At 42.9% G+C, this 19,844-nt stretch overlaps 2 protein-coding genes across 10 annotated transcripts; one reads left to right on the forward strand and one right to left on the reverse strand.

Moving 5' to 3' along the window:
• The first annotated feature begins 214 nt into the window (after positions 1-214).
• epx (eosinophil peroxidase) lies at positions 215-11,564 on the forward strand. The gene is made up of 17 exons (XM_054775861.1): positions 215-318; positions 380-437; positions 509-593; positions 666-841; positions 1,286-1,418; positions 2,585-2,714; positions 2,793-2,999; positions 3,064-3,406; positions 3,467-3,627; positions 5,095-5,353; positions 5,442-5,612; positions 5,694-5,931; positions 5,995-6,206; positions 6,293-6,457; positions 6,547-6,630; positions 6,839-6,935; positions 7,006-11,564. The coding sequence occupies exons 1-17, from the start codon at positions 301-303 to the stop codon at positions 7,061-7,063; spliced, it is 2,595 nt and encodes an 864-aa protein (XP_054631836.1). The 5' UTR covers positions 215-300; the 3' UTR covers positions 7,064-11,564.
• rab3il1 (RAB3A interacting protein (rabin3)-like 1) lies at positions 8,166-19,795 on the reverse strand. Of its 9 annotated transcripts, none has more exons than XM_054775866.1 (13): positions 19,645-19,795; positions 19,185-19,490; positions 14,609-14,792; positions 14,416-14,511; positions 14,254-14,331; positions 13,695-13,931; positions 13,427-13,546; positions 13,159-13,287; positions 12,963-13,075; positions 11,580-11,603; positions 11,153-11,252; positions 11,010-11,076; positions 8,166-10,933 (listed from the first exon to the last, which is right to left on the reverse strand). In XM_054775866.1, the coding sequence occupies exons 2-13, from the start codon at positions 19,403-19,405 to the stop codon at positions 10,851-10,853; spliced, it is 1,452 nt and encodes a 483-aa protein (XP_054631841.1). In that variant the 5' UTR covers positions 19,406-19,490; positions 19,645-19,795; the 3' UTR covers positions 8,166-10,850. The 9 variants fall into 9 exon arrangements, with proteins under 9 accessions (XP_054631841.1, XP_054631840.1, XP_054631842.1 ...); XM_054775865.1 differs by having other exon boundaries at positions 8,166-10,936; XM_054775867.1 differs by lacking the exon at positions 11,580-11,603 and having other exon boundaries at positions 8,166-10,936.
• Between the last annotated feature and the right edge of the window lie 49 nt (positions 19,796-19,844).

Raw genomic sequence — 19,844 nt, forward strand, 5'->3', positions numbered from 1 at the left:
TTTTGGAATGATCCAAACGTGACGAGTTCTTTTCATCGGGGGAGGGGGGAGTAAATTGAATTAAAAGGCTATGAGGTCAAAGCAGCGAGGCCCGTGTTTGATGTTGCCTTCCTGTCACCAGCAGGGGTGATAAGGGGATTCTACACATACCTGCTGGTGTATAAATGGCCACACACACACACACACACACATTTATACACCTGCTGGCGTTGACCATGAGCCTCAGTCAGCACAGCAGTGAGATACAACAAGCTTGATTAAGTGTTGGCACTGAGGGAATTGTATGTTTAAGCCATCAAGATGGACACGGCTCACTTGGTGAGTTTTGTTTGGATAAATCTGACAGACTTGTAAAAATTCTTTAAACGTTTTCTTGCAGGTGACCTTCCTCCTGCTCTTGTGCCTTCCTGAGCGTGCGTTATTTGACAACACTTCAGGTAAGACCACTCCTGAATAAAGCAGTGAGGGACAACTTTAATAAGTGTTTTCTTTCATGATTGGTCAACAGTGTATGTGGGATCTGTGTTTGTGGAGGAGGCTCTTCACAGGGCCATTGAGCTGACGGATGCTGCCTATGCTCACACGAGCCAGAGGTTCACATTGCATCACGACAACACCCAATTAGGGTGTTCGTTTTCTTCAACACGATGTGTCGTTTTTTTTAGGATGACAAAGTCTCTGTCTGACGGGGCTCTGAGACCAACGGATCTGTTGGCTCAGTTCAAACAGACAGAGACCAGAACCAGGACTCACATTCGGGCTGCAGAGCTGCTGGACAACACGGTGGAGCTGATCAGAGAGATGGTCTACACTCACACTATGACTCAGCCCAGCAGTCACGGTATTCAATGTTTTACTCATCACACAACTTTATTAGCTACATCTTAACAACATGCAGATTATTGTGGTTATACTTCATATCATACTATTTCTCCTATTTTGGTTACCTTAGTGCTTCTCAAATAGCGGGGTGGGCTCCACTGGGGACGCAGTGAGGTGTCGAGGGGACGTGAGCGGTAGGGAGCACGATAATACTTAAATTTCTTCTGTTAGTGTCTTTTTGAATGATGCTGGTGCCAGCAACTCATACAGTGATTTGTACAGGTAAATACTACAGGTTCTTAATAGCATTTCAAATCGACGGGGCCATGAAAACATTTCTGTCCCTGTCAGGGACAGAAAATAATGGAGAACCACTGAGTTACATTATTTAGCTACATGACGAGTCAAACATGAGCAAGTATGAAATGACTGAAATGCTGACATAAGCGTGTTTCCCCTCAAGATCTGCTGAGTGAAGAAGAAGTCAACAATCTACTGCAGGCTACTGGCTGCTTGGCTCAGTTGCACACGCCCAGCTGTCCTACTGGATGTCTGTCTGAGCGCTACAGGTCCATTAGTGGACAATGCAACAACAGGTCAGCTATCAGCAGTCTCATTAGGTTTCACCTTTATTTCACCTCGTCTCTATTTAGACACCCTTCTGTGTCAGCCAATCAACTCCTTCTTTTTCCTTGCGTCTTCCTCAGCGGTCTCTTGTTGTGTTATTTGTCCTCTTGGTTTTTGTTCAGTCCTCTTTGGGTCCTTGTCAAGATTTGATGTGGTTTAGTCTGTTGTTACCCCAAGCTTTTAATGATTGTCTTATTTTATATATGCCCATGAATATTCTCATTCATCCAGGTCATTAGAATTCCAGACCACTGCATCAATCGCAACCGGACTGTCCAGGTTGCCAACTGCCGTTGGCTGACGGAGGCATCTTAACGGCTGTCGGTCTGCACCTCAAGAGAGTTCTTGTCTAAGCGTGCCTCTCTATACCTTAGACTAGAAATACTATGGATCCTGCAACAACCCAAAGACTAGAGCTGTCCTTTCTAGTCAGACTAGAGTTGGTCTAACTAATGAAGCCTGCTCGGATGGGAGGCGGCAACCTGAACAGTCCAGTTGAAGATCGATTCAGTGCCCTCAGGTTTGTTTTAGTTGTTCTTTTATGTTTCAAATCTGTAATCATTTTTTCAATATTTTGTCACTGGAAGTTATGTCGTGACTCACGTTTGCTGCTGAACATCTGCTTGGCAATCTAAAATCGCCACGTTATATGATGTGAATATCTCTTGGAGATGAATAAAGCGTCTATCTATCTTTTTGCGTCAAAATATATTTTTAAATGTAATGATCAGTGATCATTTTCATACGGCATTTCCTTCCAAAAAAATGTAAATTGTTCCTCCTTGGGACAACAAAGAACCATTTGGAATTATAAACCTTTACAATTTCAAATAAAAAAGGCAACCAACAGGCACAGGAACGTCCAACTAAATGACCAGGATTCTCTTCCCTTGTCACACCAACTGTGCTCAGCCGCTTGTTGCTAGGCAGAATTCATATGCCTCCATCACAAGTGCCGCATAGCCCAGTGAAAAACTAGCATGTGCCAGTATGTGTGTTGTTTTGCAAGTTAGACAGACACACATTGAAATGTCTCCAGTTTACCTACATTAACTTTGCTATTGAATTGCTACTCTGTATGCAATATAAAATACATATTGGAATACATATTTTACATATACATTCTCTTGCTCAGACAACATCCCAGATGGGGCTCTGCAAACATTCCATATTCTCGCTGGCTGCCTCCAGAGTACGAAGACATGTGGGGGGCACCCAGAGGCTGGGACCCAGACCACACCTACCACAACTTCAGCCTGCCTCCTGTAAGACCCCAGTAATGGACTCCCAACCCCTCCTCATCCCATCCTCCCACTGTCTCCTCTCCTTGCTTGTCTGTTTAGGTCCGCCTGGTGTCTCAGGAGGTTCTTTTCACTCACAACGACAACATCTCACTAGACTCCACTCTGTCCCACCTGCTGGTCGAGTGGGGCCAGTGGATAGACCACGACTTGGTGCTGACCCCACAGAGCGCCAGCACAACATCTTTCCGGACCGGAGTAGACTGCACGCGCACCTGCAGCCGAGAAACACCGTGTTTCCCCATTCAGGTGTTTTATGCAGTTCTTGTATTGGATGTGTTGGAGCACAAATTATCTTGAAGGTTCTCCTCAGATTCCACAGTCCGATCCCCGGTATGGCACACAGAGTTGCATGCCTTTCTTCCGCTCTGCTCCAAGCTGCGTGGATAGCATTGTCCCCCGTCAGCGACGTGAGCAGCTTAATGCCATCACCTCCTTTGTGGATGCCAGTATGGTGTATGGCAGCTCTGACAGCCAGGCGGTGGCACTGCGTGACCACTCCTCACCTCTTGGCTCAATGGCCTGCAACTCACAGCATTCAGACGGGGAGCTGGCCTACATGCCTTTCCTGCCGCGCCAGCAGGCTCACTTGGACCCCTGCGGCCCTCGAGAGCAGTCTACGCCTCAACGCAATGAAACGTCTTGCTTCCAAGCTGGTGAGTGTGTCGATTCACGTCGTCTTTGCCTCAGCGGAGCTCATGAGTCGTGTTTGCCAGGTGATTCAAGAGCCAATGAGCACCTGGGCATGGTGGTCTTGCACACACTCTTCCTGCGAGAACACAACAGGCTGGTCAAAAGGCTTCACAGGCTCAACTCCCACTGGAGTCCAGACACCCTCTACCAGGAGGCCCGAAAGATCGTAGGAGCCATCCACCAGGTGCGAGCTGACTCTCTAGCCTCGATCTATGTGAACTGACGGACATTTATATTATGTTTGTACAGTAGTACCTCGCATAACGCAAACCTACTTTTACGTAAATTCCACAGAACATAAAGAATTTATGTGAAGTTTTTGCATCGTATTACGTAAGAAATTCCATATAACGTAAAGCGTCTTTTTTTTTTTCCAATCAACTTTATTAATGTCTTACAAATCTCACTAACAGTGCATCAAACCATGGGCATTGAAAAATAACAGTTGGATAACAAAAACACATAAAATAAATCACACAGAAATCGAGATTAAAGAAATAAAAACGTAACAGAAAAGTGATTAAAAAAAAGATAATAATAATAATAATAATAATTAAAGTAAGTTACGCCAGGGGACATGAGCAATGAAAATTAAATTAAATTAAGGATATTGAAGTGGGAGCACAGATTTATAGTCTTGAAAGCTTTCTTGTTATTAGCAGAGGATATTGATTCGAAGTACAGCTTCAGTTCTTTCATGAAAACATGAAAAAGGGGTTTCACTTTGGCAAATTTAAAGTCGGTGCAAGTTTTTTTTTGTTTTTTTTTTACAGTCGGTGCAAGTTCAGACTAACAGAATACTGTACACTTGGTGACACCTTTCAGTTTTTATTCATTTACAGTAATCTTATTTATCACCTTATTTTACTCTACTATGTTTATGCTAACGTTTTCTTATATTTTCCCACCATATTTGGTGGACTTTGAATATTTTGAAGGGTCAAAGGGGTGAGTTTGGGAAGATCTTGGAACCGATTAGGCTATTTACAAGTATTTTACGCTTTGTATAACATAAACGTTCTCGGAACGGATTATTTACGTTGTAGGGGCGTCTACTGTATGTGAATAGACTGATGTGTTTGTTATGTGTGTGAGCGGACTGAAAGATGTTTGTTGTATGTATTATGCATGTACAGTATGTGAATGGAATGGCAGACCTTTATGTATGTGAATGGATTGACAAATGTTTATATTTTGTGTGACTATGAATTGACAGACATTGTGTGTATGGGAATTGGATGACAATTGTTTGTATGTGAATACAAGAATACAACATTTTTATATTATGTATGTGAGTGGACTGACAGAGGTTCACAGTATATTGCGTAAATGTGACGCAGTTATATTTTGTGTATGTTAACTGAAATATTTATATTGTATATGTGAATGTACTTAAACGTTTGTACTGTGTGTCAACGTTAACTGACGTTAACTGATGTTGATGTGTGTATTTGAACTGACATATTTGCAGTATATGGTGCATGTTTGTGATCTGATAATCGTGTTCATATTTGTATGTGAACTGACAGACAAATCTTTATATTACGTGTGTATGTGAATGTGTGACAGGCTTGTCATATCACGCACAATTTCATAAATTGATGAACATACTTTGATTGCCAGTGTCTGACGTAAGTCTAATGCTTTCCAGATCCTAACATGGGAGTATTACCTGCCACGGGTCCTCGGAGAGCCGGCCATGTCCAGGCAGATGCCTCCCTACAAGGGTTATGACAATGATGTGGATCCCAGCATAGCCAATGTCTTTGCCACTGCCGCTTTTCGCTTTGCTCACGTTACTGTGCAGCCAGTTGTGTCCAGACTGGGGCCAGGGTACACCCCTAACTCCCAGCATCCCTCACTTCCTCTGCATCATTCCCTGTTTGCCTCGTGGAGGGTCGTCCAGGAGGGTAAGATACGGTGGATTAGGTTGGATTTTTGAGGCGGATGGAGTATTCTAGTATCCCAGGTTTAATGCTCTCTTGGTGTTGTCATCAGGTGGGATAGATCCGGTGCTACGTGGCCTCTTGTTGTCTCCTGCAAAGCTACAGACCCCAGGCCAGATGATGGTGGAGGAGCTAACTGAGCGTTTATTTCAGGCTCAAGGAGGGATGCCTCTGGACCTGGGGGCTCTCAACCTTCAGAGGGGCCGGGACCATGGCCTTCCAGGTACCAGCTTTTTCTTCAAAACATTTCAGCTTCTTCACTTCATGCAGAAGCTGTAAATATCCTTCATCTGATCCCTACCAGGCTACAGTTCATGGCGGAAGTTCTGCGGGCTCTCTGTTCCCAACACAACAGCCGAACTTGCAGAAATTCTCGGTAACCCAACTCTAGCTCACAAGTTCCAGCAACTGTATGGGACACCGCACAACATTGACGTGTGGTTGGGGGCCGTCTCTGAACCAGCTCTACCTGGAGGCCGAGTGGGACCACTGCTGTCTTGTCTGCTGGCCAGACAGTTCCAAGCCCTGAGAGACGGAGACAGGTACCAGGCACCAAATCTCGACTTAATGCTGTTTCGACAATACAGGAAATCTCTTGTGTGAAGGTTTTGGTGGGAGAAGGAGGGAGTATTCACCAGCTCACAGAGGACCCACCTCCACTCTGTCTCCTTATCCCGAATCATTTGTGACAACAGTCACATCACCCACGTGCCCAAAGACCCCTTCTCACGCACAGGGAGCCCTGATGACATGCTGGCCTGCTCCAGCCCCCTCATCCCCCACCTCGACCTCAGCCCATGGAAGGAACCACACTCAGGTGAGAAAGCCACAAACAAGTCAAAGACGCAGGGGTGTCCATCAGACTTTGATGAGCATCTTAACCTTTCTTAACCTTTCTCCAAGATCCAAACTGTGGCCCCATACCCAGAATTCAGTCGGGCTACTCTCTACTGTGCGACCCTGTGATCATGTACGAGTGTCAGCTTGGTTTCAAGCTGCAAGGTTCTCCAACCATCAGCTGTGATGTCCACAGTCTGCAGTGGAGCTCACCGCCTCCAACATGCTTTGGTATGAATATCTTACTCTAAAAAGCAGATAAAGAAATACATGCAAAAGTATATTTCTTAATGTACTATAAATCTGACTTTTTGTCGCAGATATCAATGAATGTGAACAACACATTCCTGTTTGTCCGCAAAATATGGAGTGTCTGAACCTGCCAGGTTCCTTTTCCTGCTCAGGTTGGTACAAATACTTTCAAATCAGTTCTTTCTCACACTATACATACTATACTACAATATTTAATGTAACTATTTTTATACTGCTACTCAGTGTTATTTACCATTCAGCTTCTTTTTGGTTGCAGAATACCAGTAGTGTGAACTAATGTAGCTACAGTGTAACTAATCTAGACTTGAACACTGTTGCTGTTTGTGTGCACTGACCCAGAGCTCTCCCAGCCATCTGCTGTGTCAGTTGTGATTGCAGCCATGGTCGTGATAGGTGGTGTCGTCGGATTACTGGTCATAATTAGTTGTTTTCAAGGGTAAGTGACACTAATTGAGTGCACTGAGCCTAACTTGAGAACAATATAAATGACAGAATGTCTGTTTCAGGTATTTTCCCAGCAAAGAAGCGCTCGTCTGTGCAGGACATTGCCGAGGGAAAAGTTAAACAACAATTTCAAAAATTTTGGGAACTGAATGAAGCTTTTATAGTCGTGGACGGAGGTGGGAGCAAGTCAGTGTTTTGCATCAAGTAAGTCTCAAGTCTTTAATCTCAAGTCTTGAGTCTCAAGTAAAGATGTGCAGAACCAAGTCAAGTCTCAAGTCAAGATAAGACAGGTTGAGTCAAGTCCAAAGTCATAGGCTTGAATTTTTTCATTCATTACAAGTCATAAGCTCTGTTTAAGTGTCTCCCAAATAAAATACCATTTGAACAATGTAGCACTCTATCAAATCTGACAAATACAATGAAAGCATTTAGAATTGTTTTATTAAGTGTGACAAGACTTCAGTCACGGAAAAAGTGCTGACATAGAATTCAAGATTTATGTAATCCACACATTTGTTTGTTCTTAAACCTAATTGGATGTTAATAGATCCATTCAGTGAGGCAGGCTCAAAGGAAAAATGTATTGTTGAATACTTTTGAATGGGGACACATTTTACTCAACAAATTCACTGAAAATCTGTATTTCCAAGTCAAGTCTCGAGTCATTGATGTGAAAGTCCAAGTTGAATTGCAAGTCTTTGCTATTGTCCGACTTGTGAGACTCGTCCACACCTGTGGTAATGCAAAAGTAACATGAAGCTGGCATGTTGATTAGTTCAGCAATCAGTATCAAAGGACGAGGTCATGTTTTGTCCTTTGTGCTGTGTGTTATGACACCAAGCTGTCTCACTGTACTCAATTATTAACATGACTTACTGAAGTCTACTGCAACTGTATTGTGAGGCCAGTGTAGAATGAACAAGCTTACAATGGTATTTTCAAGCCGGAAACCACAGGCTTACTGGAATGTCTACTCCGAAAACACATTTTCATTCCATAAAGCCCTCTTGAGTCGGACGTGGCCTCATAGTGTTTATTCAGTATTCCGGTGTTGAATTCCTTCTTACAAACCTGTAAAACGTGGGTGTGTCTTTGTTTTATGTCACTGTACACAGGCCTTTCAGGTGTTGACGTCACTTGAAAATCATTTCAAAGAAGTGACAAATAGGACAAGCATGGCATTGTCAGACTTTGTTGGCAGTTATCAACAGTACACCAAAGCTGGAGACCTCAAAGCCCTAAAGAGGCCAAGTAGAGTTTATTGCACGTTTGTACCCACACGTTTCTTCATGTTCACCTTCAAGGTACAGTTTTCTTGAGACGACAGTTAAAAATGATAATAAATGTATGCCATGAGGTAAAACAACCAATGCAAATTGAATAATATGGCTTTGGACTGCATTCATGCAAAGTTGGAAATCCTCATACAGTACACCTTTTTCTCCATCTAAAATATTGAAATAGCCAGGAGCTACTAATTTTTTAACACATTTTCATAGCTTATTTCCACCCAAACAGAATAACAACAACAATTGTTCACCTGCATTTGTATTGTAACTTGTATTTCAGTATGCACTTCTTCGTAGAGCAGGGGTCTCCCAATTTCCATCACCATTAGGACTACTTGGACAAAAAAGTAGAGGCGAGCTACTTTAGTTATGACTGGCAACATTTAAATTGTATTTTATTTACAAAGCACATCTCCACTCAAACAGTGCGGTCATTTATGCTGTTCTGTGGTCATTTGTCATTAAATAGGGATATCATTTCTGAATTGAACAGTTCTACAAATACTAAGAGTTTCAGCAAATGTTCTTTGACTCTTTGGTGAGCTACTCTAAATCAGCCAGCGAGCTACTGGCAGCTTCCACCCTTCCTGTTGGAGACCTTTGGGGCCAAATGTATAAACCATGCGTAGACATAAAAAAAGTGTGTGTACGCCACCTCCCATATTTAATTCAAATGTACAAAAATCCATGGGTGGCGAGAATGTGCGTACTGCTACGCATCATTCACAGCACCACTTCTCACAAATTTTTCCAAATGTATAAAATCCACGAGCAGTGAGTGTGCGTACTGGCACGCATGCTTCAGACCATGTGTAGCCTATACAGTCCTTTGGTTTAGATTTGAAAGGACAAAATGTGTATTTGTGAGAATCATTTCATTTAGATTTCTTTAATTTCACTTCTTTGTTAGACAGTAAATAAGATCTTCGTATCCTAACATTGTATTTAATTATTTTATTTATATCTTATTAATATGAGTAAAAAATACAAGCACATTACTCTACCAGTAAAGGTCTGCATAATAGTCAGCGGCTGTGCTGTGTTGCACAATCTGGCTGTAAGAAATCAAGCCCCATTTCGAACTGACCGTGGCAGACCTGATGCAGCCCACCAGCCAGCAAGACAACTGTGTCCTCAGGTGATGCAGTGACTGCATGGAGTGAATGAAACAATCAGCTAACCTGCTAACAAGTTGATTTCATTTATTCCCCCTCGGAGTTCCCTTAGGTCCATGGCAACTTTGTCAATAGAATTTATCATTTATTTTTGTGATTCCATCATACAGCCAGTGAGGACACATGCACATGTCTGGGCAGGTGAAGGCCGTGGTACACTGGCATAGACTTCTCCCCCCGACTCAACTTATGGAAGTAGCAACATCTTCACCTATTAATGAAATAACACTGTAGCGAAGAACAAACATGTTTGTCTTCATTGTAAGTCCAATTAAACTATGATTTAAACTGGGTGTGTTGCCTAAATCCATATGCGCAGGCTCGTCTGTGTCCTCCATGTCATCCAGCACAATGCCACTGATGGCAGTTTGACTTAGAGTGGAAGCCACGCACTCATCCAGTGAGAGCATACTGGGGTTCCCTCTCCTCCTCCGGTGGCACACATGCTGTTACTGTCCGCAGCAATGCATTTCTTAGCCTTTTTTGAAGTCGGACCATTTTTTACAATCTCCTCCAGGGTTTTCGTCTCAGAACTCCCTTAATTTACGGCCTCTGTTACCGAATACACATTTTCTTTTTTTGTACTTGTTCTACCACTACTTCCATTTAACAATGTGTGGAATTGCGCTTCTTCTCTTTCATTTCCGCCATCTCGACTCAAAATGAAATATCTTGTGCCTTTTATATGTTAAAAAAAGGCAACCGTGGGAGTGAGTTGGAAGCTATCTAAGGTGACTTATGGGCATGGTCACAATATGTGGAGTTTTATACATCAAACGGAAAGACTGTATGCATGTTTCCTGTTCTGTGTGTACACAGATTTTTAGACCTAAATGTACAGAGTTTTATACATTTGGCCCCTGGTGTAGAAAATACACCGTGTTGATTTCAGAATAGCAAAACATCACTCATCACGTAAGCTTTTCTACTACATGTCATCTACACACACCAACTGTGGAGGACAGTACATGTGATTGAACATGGCGAGCCAACAGGAGACTGCAGCTGCTACTTCTTAACAAGGCATCAAGAACATAAAGTGCAACCTTGCAAAATTCAGACCATGCTGGCTGACGGCACAAATTGTCATGGCTGAGCTTGTGTGGTGGTACCTCAAAGTAATGTTTATACAGCTTTTGAATGTACGTGGCACCTATGTGAATATAATTTCAGAATAACATTTTTCATGAAGCATGAAGTTTTGGGACTTCCGGCACCTGATTTAAACTGGAATTCCACGATACAACTTGTGATGTAAGGACGGATATACATATTGAATGTTTATATAAGCCTTCAAGCGTAATAAAAAACTAACTTTACCTTTCATTATCTTATTGTGATCGGGCATTTCCTTGGTTGACTCATACAGCATTAAAGCTGTTATTACCACATTGTACGCCTAAGGTGCTGTGGTCGGCTCCTCAAGCTGGTCCAGTGGGTCCCCTAACCCTGCTCCGTGAGGTAGAAACCCAACTTGGCCACAGTCATTTCCCTGCGGAGACGCATCACCTCCCAGAACATCTGCTCTGCTGGATTCCAGCAGCAATAGCAACACATTAGGTTTGGGTTGAGCAGAAAATGTGATTTTATGAATGAACTTACCATCGTGCCTGACCAGGCCCTGCTGAATGTACCGGATATACGTAAAAAAATTGCACACAGCCGTGATCTGGAAAGGTGAAATGAGGCCATGTAAAATGGCAGCAGTAGCACTGAATGGAGATAGAGCTCAAAGAGACACTTACCCGTGCTCGACTAGAGGGGGAAATGTAGTAGTAACTCCCCTTGTCGCCAAGTTTAATGCGATGTCTGCACAGTCGCGACACGCCGCTTAACGCACATTTTCTAAAAGCAGATCAGAATAGTTCATTGTTAAATGAACTGTTGCCCCAATAATGGTGTGCATGCTGTTTTATTTCAACCAACAATGAACATCCAGTTGTGAGCTTTTAGATGAAAAGGAACATCCTGGCTAGAAATGATGTAACATGAGGCAGAAGGTTCAGTTAGTCACTGGCTGCAATGTGTAGGTGGTTAGAGGTCAGACACGTGTATCTGGTGCCTTTATTGACATATTTGAGGATAAAATGAGCTGTGTTAGCACAAGAGTCATCTCATTCTGCAGTAAATATGTGCTAGTGGAAAGTTAAAAAGATTCCCAAGAGGACTTACGTCTCTACTGCTGCCCTACAGCCACTGGAAACACAAGATTTGGAAGTGAGACAGTGATTGGTTAAATGCCCGCTAATAAAAGCCCCCAGGTGGCGACACATGGTAAAGCAGCAAGAAACCCAAACAACAGTGAAATGTCCAAAGTCGAACAATATGGAAGGAAATATGAGCAGATATTAAAGTTGTGCTGGAATTGGAAACACCAAATTAACTGTCAGGTTTTGTTTTTTCCTTGGCTTTTTTGTGCCACAGCGTTAGAAGAAGAAGAAAATACACAGGAAGTTCTCTGAAGCAAACACATTTACATTCAAAGCAGTCAGACCCCAGTGTCCCCATAGGCGTTGTCACTTGATATCAAAGTTAAGGGACATCTTTTGATGTTTAAAATCAAGAGAGGTTACATTCTTTTTACACATGTGCAGATTAAAGCTTGCGTTATGCTTGACACATGTATGTGCCGTGCGGAAATGAGACGTGCAGAATCAGGCAGAGACAACTTTTGCAGCATTTATAGTCAGTGCGTCATGACCCCGCTGTTAGCCTATATTTGCCCAGATGATAGGGGGCAGTATAGAGCATCTACGGCATTCGTACAACAATACACCATAGTAAAGTAGAAAGCGTTGTTTACAACACGGCGACAAGCATGAGCTCAAATGTTTCTCTGTGTTTGATAAAGGACCATAGCCAACCCATCATTGATGGGGCATTCTTGCATCCTCCTGGATCACCGCTTTTCCCTTTAGCACCCTTTCTTGCCTTCACATATAGGTCTCTTAAATTTGTCCAACTTTTTTTTTTTACCGCCTCCTCGTCTCTTCCAAGCGTGGCAGCAATTTCTCTCCAATAAGTGATGACAATTTGGTGGTGATTTTTATGAGTCAAATAATAAAGATGTCTGCATTTTCGAATCTCCACCACCAGGGGCTCTTGCTTGTCTACACGGGACCGTTCGTGTAGTTAGAAAATTTCCTCGGTGCGCGGTGTGGAAAATGTGGACCTTGCGGATGCGTCAAGCATAAACATGCGAGATTCCAAAAATGAGATTCCTGAGGCAGATGCGTCTTTACGTTTTGTCATTAAATTTAGTAAACTGTTAGTTGTTAAACTTATAGATACTGTAGGTGAACTTATTTTTACACGTGCATGACAGTTATAAATGTGTAATTGTGACATTCTTCATTTAATAAAAGCTGAACGTTGGGGAATGTTTGACCATTATTTCTCATGGGGAAATTGTTTCAAATAACAAGCAAATCAATGGTTGCTCATTCCAAATAGATTGTTTGACCTGAGAGGTTCCACATAGACGAAGAATTTTTCGTGTGGCCAAAGCTGTAGTGAATGGTGAAAAGAAGGACAATGTGGGTGTTACAGACTCACTTAGGGCCGCCACACTCTATCACCGAGGCTTTAACCATTGGTAACGCTGACATGGCCACAGGCTCGATAGTCAAAGAATTGTTTTCCACAGCACTCTGCACCAGCTGGGACAGCTGTGGACAGAAGCAGTCACACAAATTACATCAATAATCAGAAAATGTAGCCCCATCTGATGCCGAAGCTAGGAAGTCTTAACCTCTGATCGTGTAAAGGAGAGGCAGGGTGTTATTTCTTCTCGGTAGATCCGGCTCATGAGGGCAGAGGAGCGATCTAGACTTGGATGTTCCTTCCACAGCAGGAATTCTGCATACAGAACTGAGTCCATCTGCAGAGAGACGACAATCTCTCACTCATTTTGCTATCAACACAAAGTGCAGGTTGTTAGGAGTTACACTTTGGAGTCATTTTGGCTCCATCCACAGTCTGTAAGCAAACGCAACCAAGAGGCTGAGGGAAACTGTTACCTGTCTGCTGTCAGTCCCTACCCCATCCCTCTGCTCCTGACAATAAGAGTCAAAGGTCACACTGAAAGACTGGTCAGGAAGCAGGCAGAGAATCAAAAAGATGAGAGCAGGAACAGCAGGCTGAGAGACGGGCAGAACCACACAGAAAAAGGAGAAGTTATGAGTGAGGAAGGAAGGAAACAAGCTCAGTCCAGTAGCTCCACATTGAAGTTGAGAAAAAGGAAAAACAGGAAGAAAAATGAAGTAAAAAGTTGACACCATTCCTTACCTCGCTGTCCTCTTTGACCATAGGCTGAACAGCAAGTGATGGCGATTCAGGTTTTCCAGGTGGGGACGGGAAGCTGCCGCTCACACTCTTGTTGCGAATGTGACCTCCGACCATTTTATGTGCCACCCTGGTGACTGGAAGCTGCAGCTGGGGATGCAGCTGGCGATTCGGTGAGGACGGTGTGGACGTCAACACCAGAGACTTGAGCGCAGTTACTTCTGCCTGCAGGACATCAATCTGGCAGCCAATTACAAAAACATATGAAATAGCTGGAAATGGCAATGATACATCCCACTTGACATGTTCAGCATTTTTTCATGCATTCCAAAATGCAAATAGATGAAGGGGCATTTTGATTTAGTTTCTCTACTTAATTTCTCTACTTTACTTTTATGAACCCTTTCATAAGAACTGCCACTTGAAGACAATATTTTATGTTGAGATCCAAATAAAACTGAAACCAACTATGAATCTAATAATAATTCTGCAAAATGTTCATTTTTGGCTTTACTGAATGTGCTCAAAATCTCCTAAAATAGCAAAAGAGAACATCACACACCTTTCCTTGAGCCTCCTTCAGTTGTTTCTCTGATGCTGCTTGTTTGACATTTGCCTCCCGCACCATCTTGTGAGCTTCCTGATGTGAATACAGAAAATACAGTTCATGACAAGTTGAAACCAGCAGTTTTATACATGCATTTATTTCTTTAGAGATGCTGACCTCAAACAGACTAGCAGTCAGTTCCTCCAGCTCTTGTTCCAGCTGATTCCTGACCTGTGACAGACGCTGACACTCCTTATCTTTCAGTTTCAGTTCCTGACGAAAGAGACAGAGTTCAATAGTGGCACATTTAACACCGTCACCTACTTTTCCACGTAACACAATACGGTGTGTGTTAAATAGGTTACAGCACCCTCTTTGCAGCATCCAGTTGCTCGCTGAGGATCTCAGAGCCCTTTTCTTGAATTTCTTTCCCTCGGATTTCCAGCGAGGAGCTCCGCAGGCGGGAGTGGACACCACAGTTTAGTCCTGAAGTGGGCCTACCTTTGCCTCTTCCCTCCATCCTGAGCTCTGGCTCTGGATCCAGATCTACTAATCTTAACAGGATCACAAGCATACAGACCATCGGTGTTCCCTCGTCAAACTGTTTTTTATTTGTTTCTCTTTTTCAATAAATGTATTTGTCAACACATTAAGAGAAACATTGCTGGAAAGCAGGTTTAGGAATTTGAAAAACTTTTGCCCGATTCCATTTCCCATTAGTTCCTCAAATTTCTTAACAGTTCTCCACTGTATTTTCTCACAAAAGCAGAAATAAAAAAACAAGTACTAATCCTAAACGGAATGTCTGCTTCTTCTACAAATATGCTTTGAGAAATAAATGTCCGCATGGTAGGTGATACTTGGTCACTGTAATGTTAATGGCAGCTACCCTCTCCCCGGCCACAACAATGGGTCCCTTTTAGCTTTGATGTACATGTGGCATTGCCTTCCTTTAAGGCTCTTTAATTTTTGATGCAAGAGTCTGATCACTGTGTAAAGTCACAGCGAACATGCAAACTCCACAGATTTTATCTCCCGACTGTGAGGCAACGGTGCTAACCAGACACCACCATACTGCCTCACACACGACCTTGACCTTTCATTTTCGCTCCAGAGTGAAAATTGGGGTCCTCTGCATTGTGCGTGCACAAATGCTATAGTTTCCTCTTTGAAGCATTGCTAGGTGTATTTTTCTGATTTCACTAAAACGTGAGTTTGTTCATCAAAGGTTGAGCACTAGCATTCCAGGTTCTAATACAGTTTTGGACATATCTTAAATTGTAAGTACTGTATTAGCGATCTTTGTTGTGGTTTTGGCCGATCTTTCAAGCAGAACTCAAGCAGAACTCACGTGACTTCAACATCTGGTTTCTATAGACAGATGCGAAGAACATGTATGGTCTCTTTACAGTAAAGGGATGATTTCTGAGTCTTAGAGAAATATTAAACACAACACAACAAATTATTATTAGCAGGAGCTGCGAACAAAGTTACAGCTGAAGTATTGTCGCGCTAACCAGCATTCAGACGTTAAGCTAGCAAAGCTATACTTACAACTTACTGCGCTATCATGTCGAATAAGAGTCAACTTTACCCTGTCAGCGTCCACAAGAGAAAACACAACCGTCCGCTTCCCCCCCCCGCCACCGTCCTCCAGCTGATGTTGGTGTGTAGTTGGCGAATAATGACGAGCTGTGAGTTTACTCGACTGGACATTAGTTTTAAATCACTGCTGCAGACAGGGCGCGAAGGAATGCGGACGCTGACGTAAACAATCACAGGAGCAACAGCACGGCGCAAACAAGCAGACACCAAGTTGGAAGGTAAAGGGGCTTGTTTTGTACTTTCCTCCGTTGTTTCCTTCACCGTTTCCCCTCCAATGAAGTGGTCAATCCTGAACCGAGGAACGAACACTACTCTGTGTCTGCCTGGGCTGTCATGTCACGTGACCGCACTCCTTTCACGCGCATCCAGGCATGCGTCCATGTGACCACGTCACTTTAATATGTCATTTTATTGACTCTTTTCTTCAATTCCTTCCCCTAAGTTCCACAATTCAACAACGCCACCTGAGCTGCCATCATGTGGGAGAGTCAAATAAAGCATACTCTACCGTGTCTCCATTCAAGTCGGTTACAAGCGGTGCAACTAGTATACCTCGTGTGGCCATTTTCTTTGTCAGTCCTAATGGTTTTGCTCATGGTGATCAAAGGCGATATTAAAACAATGACGCAATGGCACTGCCAGGAACTTTAATGTCTAAATGGGATTGCTACTAGGGGGCTTATTTGAGTTGTGTCAGGGAATTGCTATTGCATCTCATCGTCTATCCATATAAAAAAATCTACAATCACAGGGGAACATGCAAACTCCACACTGAGATTAGGCAGATATCCTAAAAGCTTACAATATACGCGCATATAAAGGATATCACACAAGTGAGTACACCTCACACTGAACATGTCCAAATTGTGTCCAAAGTGTCAATACTTAGCATGAGCACCATTGTTATCTAGCACTGCCTTAATCCTCTTGGGTTCAGGTCTGGAAACATATTTTGCCACGCCTTCAGCTTCCTCAGCAAGGTACTTGCATCTTGAAGGTGTGTTTCGTGTTGAACTGCAAAGCAACCCGGTTTCCCAAGGGAGGGTAATCATGCTCTGCTTCAGATTGTCCAAGTACAATTTGGAGTTCATGTTTCCCTCAATGAAGACCATGACGCTACCACCACCATGCTTAACTGTAGACACAATTAGCTTGGTTGCCCGCTCACTTGTGTTGCCAGATATATAGGCAATAATGGCTGTGTGTTGAGCCGCATGGTGGCCTAGTGGTTAGCATGTTGGCCACACAGTCAGGAGATCGGGAAGCTCTCGGTTTGAATCTCTGTTGGGCATCTCTGTGTGGAGTTTGCATGTTCTCCTCGTGCATGCGTGGGTTTTCTCCGGGTACTTCCTTTTCTTTCTATAGTATTGTCCCTTGAGAAGATATACTATTACTATACTATACTATACTATACTACTCACTTTTGTAAGTAAAGTAATTCAAATAATAGCATATAATAAAATGCTTATAATGCGTTATAATGGTTGTGGAACGGTAAAATGAATTGTGATGCTGTTTAATACATTTATAGCATTTGAGTGGTTAATGCACACTAACAGGATTATTGTAGTTGTAGCATGTTTACCATAATTAAATGATATGAATCAATAGAATAGTATACTGTATATCTGTAGCAGTGGCGGGCAGTGCATTTGGTACCTGGGCCTTCAGTGGGAATTTAACCCACTTAATCCAACTTTTAATACCACCACTATCTTGTCACAGTTATACAGACCATCAATAATACAGTACAAAAACACAGTATAACATGGTGTGACATTACAGCAAGGTAGTTTGCGTACTGGGGTTGAACACCATTGTTACTAAAGCACAAAACCCAGTGAACCCTTTATCTTCGTATACATCATCACCTGAGTTACCTTTCTGTTAGTAACTTTCAGCTAGGGATGCTCCAATCGATCGGCCAATGATCAATATCGGCCAATTTCCATGGAAAAGCACATGATCGTAATACACTGACAAATGCCTTTTAACGCCGATCACCAAAACAAACACTTGAGTATGGTGAGTTTGCCAGGCTCACGGTGCAGCGTCAGTCAAATGGCAGCTTACGCAGTCAACGCTGGACACTTGCCCCATGTGCGTGACAGTCAGAAGGCGAAGCAAATAACCCACAAAATAATTGAATTGATAGGACTAGGTGGCCAGCCCTTCTCAGAGGTGGAAGACACATGGCTCTCATTTGGAGCCGCTGCGTGCTTCCTGGAAGTCCTGCTAGAGCTCCACCAGACAATGTACTCTCACATCCAAAGACTCCTTAAAGAAGTTGTCGCATGTTCTGTAAGTTTCGCCCGTGATATATGCCCTATATGAAGTAAGTATATCACGTAAGTAAAATATGTTTTTGACCAAATTAAGGTGATTTTATGGTTCCTTTCTTCATATCATATAGCCAATAGCAGGGGTGCAGTCAGGAATTCTGGGCACCATGAAAAAAAATCAAGTTGGCCCCCCCTTTTTTCAATATTTTAATAATTACCTTTTTTTTGGGCCTGTGGCAGTCAGGGGACCTTGGAATTGTCCTAACTTTTCCCCCTTATACGGCACCCCTGGCCAATAGCATTCATCATAAATCAATTCCAAAATTTACAGTTAATCCATGTGATCGGTATCGGCCGATTTCACTCATGGATGACCAGCATCGAAATCGGCAGCATAAAACCCTGATTGGAGCAACCTGACTTCGAGCATTACGCAACTTCACCACTCACTGGTGGAATGTCTGTAAATTTGGAGCTCGGCCAAATGTAATAAGCGTCACACAACTCCAAACCACTACACTACAACATCATCTGGAGCAGTTCAGAATCAATAATTCTCTAATAACACTACAAAAACATAACAAAAATGTAAATAAAATAGATCATGCTCACCAGAGATGCTGATTATTTATAGACAAAACCCATCCTCCTTTCCAGATCACAACAGACTCTTTTTCCAACTGTTTTGCTCTGATTAACCAATCAGAGAAAAAAAACTTTTTTGGTCTTATTGTAGGCCAGCTTGCTGCTCCTATGAGGCAAATCTGAAATATGACTGGTTGAAAAAACAGCCCCATTGCTATGCTATGCTACATATACATAATTCATAAAAAAATAATGGAAAAAATACTCAAATTGAAGTTGTAAATGTAGGTAAGTACTTCTCATAGTGTTTAGGCCAGCAGAGAAGGGTTTGCTGGCCCTGACCACCCACCACTGATCTGTAGTGTGTTCCGCACACAGCAGCAATGACACCAGAAGACCATAGCACTTACTGTGCATCCAATCAAAATGCTCCAATGTCACACTGCTGACATGCTATTTTGACATACTGCTTACTTTCCTACCACGCAGCCTTCATCCTCAGCCTCCCTTCTCCTGCTGGACAAGGTCTTGGAACGTGTTCCCTGGCTGGAAGGTGTCCCAAAGAACACTGCAGAGGAATACACAGCTATTCCCCTCCTGCCTGCCTTAAGGACTTCATAGGCCGGACTGGAGGAGGTTGCGGGCGGTGGAGAGGAGGAAATCTGAACACTGTGAATTCCCTCAAAAGCATCCATGTTACTCGCTTAATAGAAGTTGCAAGATGCCTCCACTGCTTTTCTTATGGAGGCATATGAGGAAGCCTTTGCTTGTTGGTGGCACCTGGAAAGAGAGAACAGTTACAATATGACAACTATTGAAGAAAATGAATTCTTCACTGCTTACTCAGGTCATTCCAGGAAACAAGCAGATACTACGGTGCAACACGCTTTCTCTGCCTCAAATATGATTAAAAGACCAAGCAGGAAACACTCACCAAAGTGGTCCAAACCGATGTCCACTTGCTTGTAATTCAAATGTGAAAAAGTTTCACTCTGTCCGCACTTCGCCCCTGCTGTTGCTTGTCTGGGTAGACAGCAAGGGTTAATCACTAACACCTTACGGCTTCTGGCCAGCAGCTGTGCACATTTCTGCCAACAGAGGGCGCAACAGCACCGTTCATAATATTGCTTTAAA

The sequence above is a fragment of the Dunckerocampus dactyliophorus genome, chromosome 5 (genome assembly GCF_027744805.1).
Source record: "Dunckerocampus dactyliophorus isolate RoL2022-P2 chromosome 5, RoL_Ddac_1.1, whole genome shotgun sequence".
In the NCBI taxonomy this organism is placed as follows: Eukaryota; Metazoa; Chordata; class Actinopteri; order Syngnathiformes; family Syngnathidae; genus Dunckerocampus; species Dunckerocampus dactyliophorus.

Bases quoted from the DNA above. Each gene is read 5' to 3' on its own strand.
- rab3il1 (XM_054775865.1), bottom strand. From the start codon at position 19,405: ATGGATGCTTTTGAGGGAATTCACAGTGTTCAGATTTCCTCCTCTCCA. The intron at 13,076-13,158 runs GTTAAGACTTCC...TTCTGTCCACAG, and splicing joins TCTCCTTTACACGATCAGAG to CTGTCCCAGCTGGTGCAGAG. The intron at 11,604-12,962 runs GTGAGTCTGTAA...TTGTGTTTCCAG, and splicing joins ATAGAGTGTGGCGGCCCTAA to TGGCTGTAGGGCAGCAGTAG.
- epx (XM_054775861.1), top strand. The intron at 842-1,285 runs GTATTCAATGTT...TTTCCCCTCAAG, and splicing joins GACTCAGCCCAGCAGTCACG to ATCTGCTGAGTGAAGAAGAA. The intron at 3,000-3,063 runs GTGTTTTATGCA...GGTTCTCCTCAG, and splicing joins CACCGTGTTTCCCCATTCAG to ATTCCACAGTCCGATCCCCG.